The sequence below is a fragment of the Trichoderma citrinoviride genome, assembly GCF_003025115.1.
Source record: "Trichoderma citrinoviride strain TUCIM 6016 unplaced genomic scaffold BBK36scaffold_7, whole genome shotgun sequence".
In the NCBI taxonomy this organism is placed as follows: domain Eukaryota; kingdom Fungi; phylum Ascomycota; class Sordariomycetes; order Hypocreales; family Hypocreaceae; genus Trichoderma; species Trichoderma citrinoviride.
The window spans coordinates 102,141-112,616 of record NW_020194715.1 but is presented as its reverse complement, the minus strand read 5'-3'; the positions used below and the strand labels follow the sequence as shown (position 1 = coordinate 112,616).

The 10,476-nt window shown below is 53.1% G+C and overlaps 3 protein-coding genes across 3 annotated transcripts; 1 reads left to right on the top strand and 2 right to left on the bottom strand.

The window, feature by feature from the left end:
- Nucleotides 1-239: 239 nt before the first annotated feature.
- On the bottom strand, nucleotides 240-982 carry BBK36DRAFT_1135312 (actin depolymerizing protein; the record flags this gene model as incomplete). Its single annotated transcript, XM_024892597.1, has 2 exons — nucleotides 744-982; nucleotides 240-692 (listed from the first exon to the last, which is right to left on the bottom strand). Exon 2 carries the CDS (start codon nucleotides 679-681, stop codon nucleotides 241-243), a length of 441 nt encoding a protein of 146 aa, XP_024749440.1. The 5' UTR covers nucleotides 682-692; nucleotides 744-982.
- Nucleotides 983-1,579: 597 nt separating this feature from the next.
- BBK36DRAFT_1200084 (DNA glycosylase) lies at nucleotides 1,580-4,218 on the bottom strand (the record flags this gene model as incomplete). The annotated part of the gene is made up of 2 exons (XM_024897116.1): nucleotides 1,580-3,356; nucleotides 3,911-4,218. The coding sequence occupies 2 exons, from the start codon at nucleotides 4,216-4,218 to the stop codon at nucleotides 1,580-1,582; spliced, it is 2,085 nt and encodes a 694-aa protein (XP_024749439.1).
- Nucleotides 4,219-8,166: 3,948 nt separating this feature from the next.
- Nucleotides 8,167-10,185, top strand: BBK36DRAFT_1168745 (general substrate transporter; the record flags this gene model as incomplete). The annotated part of the gene is made up of 6 exons (XM_024895223.1): nucleotides 8,167-8,397; nucleotides 8,508-8,554; nucleotides 8,632-8,909; nucleotides 8,992-9,656; nucleotides 9,720-9,824; nucleotides 9,895-10,185. The coding sequence occupies 6 exons, from the start codon at nucleotides 8,167-8,169 to the stop codon at nucleotides 10,183-10,185; spliced, it is 1,617 nt and encodes a 538-aa protein (XP_024749438.1).
- Nucleotides 10,186-10,476: the final 291 nt, after the last annotated feature.

The window sequence follows — 10,476 nt, the reverse complement described above, 5'->3', positions numbered from 1 at the left end:
AAACGAAGAATTGCCCATCTCTCACTCCTTCTATACGCGTGCTCCGTCTTGTGATCATGTCATCGTCATGCCATCAAACTAAGTACTAGTCACGTATATGTAGTCTATGTCGATATCCAGCTTTTGGCCTCGTCCTCGCATTCTATGTCCATCTATCCATTGCCTCCTCTGTCTCTTCCTTCTTCCCCCCCCTCTATCGCATGCCGTTCCCCCTCCTCGATATCAGTCCTCTCTCCAATATTAACCCCGTCCACCGTTGTAATCGGCACCGCCAGACTTCCGCAACAGCTTCACAAGGTCGTCCTCCCTCAGCTCCGACCTCTCCTCCGCCGTAATCGCCAGGTGGTGGTGCTGCAGCGCCTTCTTGACGTCGCCGCTCTCGACGCTGACGCGCGCCTTGCGCATCACCTTTGTGTTCTTGCCGATCCACACCGCCAGCACAAACTTGACGCGCGTGCTCTCCTTGTCGTTTGCGTACTCGATGCGCACGTAGCCGTACTGCACCTGCCCGTCGTCCAGTGCCTGCACCAGCTCCTCGAGCCCGCCGCTGCCCGTCTGCGTCAGCGTCAGCTTGTTGCCCACCGGCGCCGCGTACGACAGGAGCATCCAGTTGGTGTCCTTCTTGTCGTTGCGCACGTCGTCGTACGCGGCCACGATATCGGGGGCGTCGAGACCAGACATGGCTGCTGCTGTGTGCGTGCGTGTATCGATTTGTGCGCGGGAGGGAGAGAGAGACAGGAGGCGGGCGGCTGAGTGGCACAGCAGGAATTCGGCACGATCCGGATTCCAACAATAGGGGGTCTCGGGGGGGCGTCGGTCGAGAGGAGCACGTGCGAAACTGCGAACACCTGCTGCCAGGAAAGACAACAGCCGGGTACTGTTAGCAATTGATCCAAGGCGGGTTGCGTTCCTGTCGACTGCGGCTCATCCCGCCGCTGGTCTCGAACTTTGCTTCTGCCTCAATGTTCCACTTACCTTTGCAGACAGGCCAGATGGAGTATTCCAAAGGTTGGGAGAGCGGAAAAGGGCGGGGAAGAAATCTGGCTTATCACCAAAAGCCTCCACCGCAGCCCCTTTCTCCAGCTAAAGTACATGTAGTAATCGACTGCAATGGGTTAACCTGCACATGCCTACCCTAGACTTTGAAAACTTGGGAAGGGGAATTAAATCCGTGTCCAACAGTCAATCAAGTACTCTCTTCATAAAACTTCTTTTCTTCTCAGAGCACCACGTCTATGAGAATTGGCCTTATCACCTGGTGAACCCTTTCCGCTGTGCGACCCCAATTGTATTCATATTTGCTGCATGGCCCCCTAGCACCATTTTACCATACGCTTCCTGTATCATAGCCAGTTACTGATGCATATTCCTGAAGAAAGAAGAATGTTGCAAATGTTATCGTATTTCTAGTTTGACTACGTTTCTATTCGCATTCGGGCCGTCGGGTCTATTGAATCCAGTTCCACAGGCACAATCAGTGGCCAATGCTTCGAAACCTCACACCAGAACGCCTGATCCCGTCTCAATACGCGTGTACCGGTTGCCCTGTTCGCCGTCCTATAAAGTCCCATGAGATTGCCTACAGCTCTTTCAATGCATTATTTACCATCTCCCAGCACTTGCGCATCCCCGTTCCCATGGACTCTGCATCAACATCAGAACCAGCCACCCACCGTCTCGGCTGTTCTTCATCACCTGTCACCTCAGCATCGTCACCCACTTCGAACAAGAACACATGCATCGTTAGCTTGATGTGCGAGAATAACCAGGGCACACTGCCAAGCTCTCCCGCGCATGATATTCTCGTCGGCTTCTTCTTTGTTCCTTTGCTACCACCCAACAAACTTGATACATAACCCATAGCTAGCTGCTCTCGCTTCCTCTTGTCTGGTTTCGTCGACTGCTCAAGCAGTTGGCTGGGAAATTCCCAGAGCCCAGCCAGAAGGCCTTTGAGTGGCCGGCGGTGGATGAGGTATTGGCCATCGCTTCGGCGGATCGCGCAGACGAGCGTTTCTTCTTCACGGACTGCCTTTTTGATGGCCTTGACGGGGAATCGGCGGGCGTGGGCGGTGATGGTGTCCATCGTTGCTTTGGAAGGGGCCGCAGACGTCGCTGAAGGAGAGGAAGAGGATGAAGCGCCTTTGGCGGGTTTCCTCGTAAAAGCAAACGCTGCTAGTGTTGCTTGCTTGCCCTGCCTTGCTTCTATCTTGTTGGTGCCGGTGCTGCGGCTTTTGTCTTGGGTAGAGTCGTCATCGCTGTCTCGTTCGCCGTCCTCAAACGGTTCGCATAGAATGCATGCTGCGTCTTCAATGTCCGCTATCCTCTTTGGCTTCTCCTTTGATTTGCTGGCTTTAAGCTCGCCCTCCTTATAAACGCGACACGTCGCCGTAATCGGACACTGGGAGCAATTGGGATTCAGGGTGCAGATGGTGCTGCCCAGCTCCATCAGCGCCTGACCCCATCGCCCCGGTCTGTCGTTGGGTTCGGAGCTCGTCTCGCCATCGACACTGTCCAGCTCGGAAGTCGCTTTCACCATGGCATCCGCCGCTGCCCAGATAGCGTCGATGACGGCTTTGCCCGTCTTGATATTGCCGTGTATGCCTAGCTGCCTGCTCAACACCCGCAGCACGTTGCCGTCAACCATTGGCTCCGCGCGGCCAAATACGATGCATGAGATGGCGCCGGCGGTATACCGTCCAACACCGGGTATCTTGGCCTCGAGATCCTTTGCAGAAGACGGCAAAAGGCCATCCATGTCTGGGTCACCGACGGCCAGCTTCGCTGCTTCATGTATCCTTGTCGCGCGGCTGTAGTATCCAAGCCCGCTCCACGCGGACAGGACGTCCTCCGGCTTTGCAGCTGCTAGATCGTGAATTGTCGGCCACTTGGCCATCCAGCGGCTCCAGTAGTCAATGACGACGGCCACGCGCGTCTGCTGCAGCATGATTTCGCTAATCCAGACCTCGTACGCGCGTTTTTCGAGTGTCTTTCGGAGCTCGGCTGGGTCTGATATCGTTTTGGGGTCAACCCACGCTTTCCTCCATGGCATGGACCGCGATTGACTAACTGAGTCGAACCACGAGAGCAGCGCCTTGCGGCCCCGAGATCCAACTTGTTCATCCAAGAGGAGAGGTCTGTGGTATAGGATGGAGTGCTGGCGCGATGGCGGGAGACATGTTTCCTCTTTTGTCGCTTTCCTGGCTTCCTGCGCGAAGAGACTTCTGGAGAGGGAGCTGTCAAATTTGACTGGGCGTGAAGAACCAGAAGCCGTTGAAGCCGTTGCTATCTTGGGCCTTTTCCTGCTGGGCTTTTCTGGACGGCTGTCATCGTCCTGGACCTCAAAGTCGGAACCGCTGCTTGACGCGGCATCTTTCCGTTCTGATGAACGTAATGAGCGTGATGAGCGCGCTGAGCCTGTATTCGCCACTGCTGCTGAATTTCTCGCTGGCTGTCTTGCGCGTTTTGCAGCAGGCATGATTGATCTGACGCAGGATCGATTCTGTCAATCTGCTGCTACCAGCTTGGCCGCTTGATCTGATCTGATCGAGATTAAAGTTACTAATGGGGATCGCGTCTGGATGTCGCGACCCGCACGGGCCACCTCTACATGTACTTCACGTCTACCTTAGCTAACCTTACAATTTGCGTCAATTCAGCAGCATGCGCGTGATTGGAGTATCACGTCGGTATTATTGGATTTTATCTCTAATAAAACCGCAAAGAAACAGGCATAGATCAAATATCAATCATGTTCATTGTACCTCAGGAAGCGCAAGGTTTCCGATAGTTAAGGCCTTCATTTAATGCTACGTAGTTATTTACAAGTATGTACATATGCAACCCACCTCGCCCTTAAAACCCAAGCATCATGGCCGCTATAGAAACCGCGGCTGGGACAGCCTGAACAAACAGAATCTTCCTGCTCGCCGTCGCTGCGCCATACACGCCGGCGACTCCTACACACCCCAAAAAGAACAGCCTGATCTGCGCCGCAAACTCTTCCACCGGTTGTGCGAGCCCCCAGAAGAGCCCCGCGGCCAGGAAGCCGTTGTAGAGGCCCTGGTTGGCCGCCAACACTCTTGTCTTGGTGGCAAAGTCGGGGGCCAGCTTGAAGGCCTTGTGGCCACGGGGAGTGTCCCAGAGGAACATTTCGAGGACGACGATATAGACGTGGATGGCTCCCACGGCGCCGGTGGCAAGTTTGGAGAAGAGAGGCATCTTGTTGCTGTTTGATTGCTCTATTGGGTTGTCCGGAGTCCTTTTGCTTCGTTTGAAACTAATAACTCGTCAATCGGAGCCGGCTATTAGAGTTGACCAGACCTCCGAATGACTTGGTTGGCTGAGAGAAGACTGGTCCAGCTGGGCCAATGTGGCTTTGGGCCGAGTCTCGCAGCGAATGGAACTCGCTACAAGTAGCTTCGTGGCGTAGGACTTTGTATCTGAACTGCGGAACGAGACCCGGCAAAAGTGGTCGAGAGGCGGAATTTGTGCTTGGGAGGGGAGATTTGTGATCACCTCAACTTTTCATGTTCGTGTAATATAGTAGGTATTTTAGAATGAGGATGTGGCTTTCTCATGCGCAAAGATTTCACTCTGACTGCGCTTCGTCGGACACGGCGATTCCAACTTAACTCTATACGGAAGCTTCGTAACCCCTGTCCTACGCTCGCTCGCTCAAACAACAACGCGGCGGGTCGGGTCTCACTTTGGAGGCGGATCGGCTACTAGTTCCTCTGATGGGAAAGAGGATATAATTGCTCCGGGCTCCGGTAGTGAAGCTTAGATGCCGAGGCATTTCTCCGTAGGAAATAGGCCTAATGCCTTCATCCTTTTACAAAGACGACTGGATATCGCCAAAACTTGTATGTAAAGAGTAGGCGACTTAGACGCGCGACCCTGGTTTGCTTGAATGTCGGACATGACCCGGCATGCGCAGCCTGTCGACGACTGGCTCCCAGCGTCAGAGAGGAGGACTTAACGTGAGATTTGAACCGCTCAAAATTGAGCATTTAGCCGGCCTTCCCGACCACTGTGGAAGATGATGCTGTTGGTGATTCACCAGAGCTATTCGTCTTGTCCATGTCTACAATGCTCGGCAAACCTGTCAGCATGTCGCTTGCCAGTGAGTTGCAGACGGTGAAAATAACCCGATACGAAGCTGCTTGAGTGACTCATCCGCAGACCCTTGATATCACCATTCCCATGCTGTCGGCTGAACGTTTCCAGATATACTCCAGGGCGCACCGCTTGAAGAATGATTGGACGAAATCGTCGTAAAGAAGGTCAATAAAAACTTTGAACGAGAAGAAACCTGGGAGAATTGTAGGTACCTATGATCGCATTGCACACGTAGAGATCATCCCAGACCCTGCAGTTGCAACGACTGTTCAGCCTTATAAATACGCGTAGAATCGCCTTTGACCATCTCGCCACTCCAGCTGAAGCAAGCTCGCGCCCCAATAAGATCTATTAGAAACTGGACCGACGAGAAGCTATTCGATCTGTATGCCACTCTTCTACGAAAACATCGGAACAAAAGTCAAGCAGTCTGTGATTCCGCGTCGATTAACGAAATGTCTGGCTGAAAGCTCCCACGTGGTATTGGTCGCCCAAGGCGAACGACGTAGAAAGAGAAAGGGCCGCACAAGACGACGTCCGAAGTTGAGGCCTTCAATAGCGTGTTTCCAGACCCCACGAAACGATGAGAGGATGAGAAAACGGGAGAGGATGAGAAAACGGTAGAGGACGAACAGAAGCAGACCATAGCCAAGAACTCACCCATCCTCTGGTATCCATGGACATTGAAAGGACTCACCTTTTCAGTCTTGCCAGAGAGCTTGTTTCGTGCGAACAATGCAGCCCTCATGAATCTGTGGGGGAACCGCAGGGCGCGGCCAGGATGTTTCCAAGCTGGAGATATCTCCAAGTGTTGGCCGTGTGCGGGGGATCCCCAAGGGTCAAAAATAGCAGGCACAACGACACCCACAGTCCAGCTGCTCATGAGACGACAGTCTTACGTAGGGCGTGAGAAAAGCTTCAAGAGTCTCAAGAGCTCTATGTGGAGGCTCAAGATAACATCCGATGCAGCTAAAGCCATCGCATTCAAGCTATCATTGAGTCTCTTCAGCTTGTTCTCCGCTGTGGACGGCTTTGGAGATAAAAAGTACTATTTACTACAAGCTAGTATGTGATGAGGATCTCGCCTTGGCTGACTGTAGGCGGGAGCCTTACGCACCTTCTTGTTCGCCCTTCCATGGGTGTCAAAGCGGCATTCCGTGGGGGGTCGAGACGCAAGGCCAGGCCTCGCCGGGATGGAACGTTCTGATTAGGACTCTTACGCCTGCTGACGATGAGGTACAATACAAATAGGGAAAACTTGTGCCAAGATGTGCTTCGCAACGTTGGGGTGGTACACGGGGGTTTGGGCAGGTGGGGTTTATCACGGAATGTCTTCCGAAGAGATACAGCTGGCAGTCGTTCGGTGTTGGAGATATAGAGATACTAGATAGAGAGTACTAGATACGAAGTAGAAGCATGAACTCAGCAAGTATGATAGCTGGAAGAAGGAATAAAAAATGCACGCAGATAACGAATGGTGGGCGCGTGAACATTACTGATCAGGGTGTACTCCGTACTAGCAAGGAAATGATAAACCGGGAACCTCGAATGAGGAGGTTGGAGCTATCTAGTAGGATTACGACGGTGAAAGAAGTACGGAGTAGAACTGACCAACGACAGTACGGTGATTGACATAGGAGGGATCATGGCCGTGACCATGTCCATTTATGGATTGGGCCACACCTCTTTCGACGGCCTCTTGCTCTTGTTTGCCGCTTGAGATTGAGGAAATGAGAACAGACGTCAACGGACAAGTTCATATCGCTTATGCATTAACATCAAGACGGTTGTGTGATAGAAACGGTTCGTACGTGATCAACCGTAAGCCAGACTATTTACAAGAAGAGCTTCCGCCAAAATGGCATGATACCGACGTGCTTGTACGAATGCAGAGTAAAAATGTAGAGTTTAAACGCACACAAACGTACAGCGCAGAGGGCGAATGACCAGCGCCATCTCAACCCGCATTCACCAGGTTCGGTGAGTTTGGCCGTCTTTGGGTTGGGGGTCATCCGCCAAGTTGCGTCGAGATACATGCAAGTCGCGAACCATGTAATACAGGCTCCAGACAGCCCCTCGGTACGGCTTCCGTATCTGAACAATATGATCGCGGTTGAGGCAACCCAGCTAAAATCCTCTAGGGATCAATCACACACAATGTAAGCCTCATTGAAGATTGTAAAATGCATCCATGCAGCTGTCAAAAGCATCATCTTCCTGTGGGGTTCCTTGGACGGAACCTGGTGAAATAGCCGGTTTAACGCTCGTCTGTGAAGACGAATCAACCACTGAATGACCCATTGCCTTCAACTAAGCCATATGCGGTAATTTGTACGTACGCTCATGCATCTTACAAGCCAGAGTACAGCGTACAATACCTCTGTTGCTTACCCCGTCTCTCCGCGTTCTCCAGAGACTTGCCGCCGCTAGCCTTGAGCCCAGCTCAATGGTTCGAGGGCTTATTGATCCCCGGCGCTCGGTGGGGGAACAAAAGATGGGGGGAAAGACTCTGCGGAGGCGCCAAAGAGAAGTCGTGTGGCGCCTTTCCTGGCTGGCATTGCCCCTGCTCCTCAGTGACACAGAAGCAGCTTTGCAGACAGCAAGATGGGCCTTTCTTTCTTGGTGCCCCGGCTTGATAGACAAGTGTGGTTGAAGACCGTATGGGTCCTTGATTGCGACCTACGTGTGTGTACATCTCAGAGGCCTTGTTACATACCCTTGTCCTGAATTGGGATTTTGCCTCGTGGCTCTCGTGTCGTGGAGCATGGGGAATAAGTTGACTTGATTGCCGTAGACCTTGGTCTGCCACCATTGCCGGGTATTGCCTGTTCATGCTGGGTGTGCTCAAAACCATAAAGAGATCTCGGCCCGCTGTCAGTATTGCCGTCTCCCTTGCGTTCGCCAGCCTCCTCCCTCTCCTTGCTCTGGACGCTGCTGTTTGAAGTGTCAATAGCAGGCAGATACGCCACAAGCTCCGCAGAGGACCAAAGGCAGTCAGAGGAAACAGGGACTGCTCCCAAAGAGAAAGCAACGAGACGAGCCGGAACAATGGCGGAAAAGGATGAGTCGCGGCCTGAGCCGGTCATTGACCATGGCTCGATTAACGGTGACACTATCGACAAGACCGCCATCGGAAGCGTCACCGAGGTGCAGGGAAACACTCACTATCACGAGACGGTCACTGCGGCGCCAATGAATCCCTGGTCGCGAACAAGCATCCAGCTGTACTTTATTCTGCTTGTGGCGGCCTTGAACGCGACGTCATCTGGTTTCGACGGTGTAAGTCAAGGGAAAGCAGCATGTCTGGCGACAATTTGTAGCCAGCATTCGAGGCATCATGGCTGACCATCCTGCAGTCCATTTTCAGTTCCATCAATGCCATGGATCAGTACAAGGCGTACTTTCACCATACGGAGCTCGGCTCTGCCACCGGCATGTAAGTTTACTCGTTCTGCCAGACGCTTTCTGAATGCTATTGTATGAAGTAGTCACTTACAAGTAACCTTCTCTTAGCATCTTCATGATCTATACCATCGGCAACATGGTCGGCTCTCTCTTCACCGGACTGATTTGCGACCAGTGGGGTCGTCGAGCCGGCATGATGTCGGGATCCCTCTTCATCATGGTTGGAGCCATTGTCCAAACAGCCTCCAAGACGGATGCCTACCTGCTCGGAGGCCGTTTCGTCCTTGGATTTGGCGTCTCTATCGGGACTTCGTCTGCGCCCACATACGCCCTTGAGCTCGCTCCTCCCCAGTGGCGAGCCCGGGTCGTCGGTTACTACAACACCTGTGCGTAGAACGCCATACCCAGTGCTCATAACCCAGTCCTCATACGTCTTCTGGCTTGCTAACAGGAGGCCCAATGCCACAGTCTTCTACACCGGCTCCATTCTCGCTCTCGGCGTCGCCTATGCTGCTGCGAAGAACAACAGCACCCTCGCCTTCCGCCTTCCCCTGGGCCTCCAGCTCATCCCTCCGTTCTTCATCTTCATCGGCGCGCTCTTCATCCCCGAATCCCCTCGATGGCTCACCATGTGGGGAAAGAAAGAACGGGCCGCTGCCATCCTGGCCAAGTACCACGGAGGCGGTGACATGAACCACCCCATGGTGCAGCTCGAGCTGCGCGAGTTCGAGGCCTCGATCGAGCTACAGAAGGCGTCCAGCATCTGGGACTACTGGGCGCTGATCAAGGACCACAACGCCCGCTGGCGATTCACCATGATGGCCTTCATGTCCTTCTTCGCACAGCTGTCTGGAAACTCTGTCCTGACGTACTATCTGCCCTCCATGTACAAGCTTCTCGGTATCATTTCGGTTGAGCGTCGTCTGTTGCTGTCCTTTGCCAACGCGATCGTTTCCTGCGCGGGCGCTGTTGCTGGTTCTGCTACTAATGACAAGATCGGTCGCCGTACCAAGCTCTGGATCGGAAGTCTTGTCTTGGCCGGCCTCTTCGGTGCTGTCACTGGATTCTCCGCCAAGTTTGAGAACGGATCGGACGGCATCAGCACGGCCTTTTCCAACGGTGGTGTTGCCATGGTCAGTACCCATTTTCTTGCCGGTTCAGAGCGGCAGCGACTTATGCTAACTGTGCCCATTTAGATCTTCCTCTTTGGCTGTGTCTACTCGTTCGTTTACACTCCCCTGACTGCCACCTATTGCGCCGAAGTTTTGGCCACTCCTACCCGTGCCAAGGGTATGGGAGTCGTAAGTTGAGACACATCTACGCCGTCTTCTTTGCTGTCGACTTTGCTGACCTTACATCCCTCTCTCTTAGCACGTCATCTTTTCCAACTGCGCCAACCTCTACAACACCTACGTCACCGCCGTCGCCCTCGAGGCCATCAATTGGCGCTACTATCTCATCTTCGTCGGCCTCAATCTCATTTACGCCTTTTGCTGGTTTGTCTTCGGTGTCGAGACTCGCGGCCGCACTCTGGAGGAGATGGACGAAGTCTTCAACGCCAAGTGGCCGCCGCGTGCTGCTCTGCAAAAGCACGTCATGCTCAAGCGAGACGGCCACCTTGCAGGCCTCGACGATAGCAGCGGCAATGCTGACCGAGTTTGAATAGATTTGGGATATATATTGCCGTAGGACGCTGCTTTGGACTTCTCACAAACTTGAGGAATGGCTGTGGAGAGTTACTGGAGGCTGAGAAGGAGGAACCTTTCCTTTTTATGCAAGACATGATATTACCCTGAGTACCTAAGATTAATGATACAATAAGAAAGCGCTTCCTCTGCTGTCACAATCATGGCAGTGATACTTGACACATGCATGAATCTATGCACCTGAGAGAGACAAAAGGTGAGAAAAAGATGGACTTTGAGAGCCTGTATAAAATTCCTACGATTATCC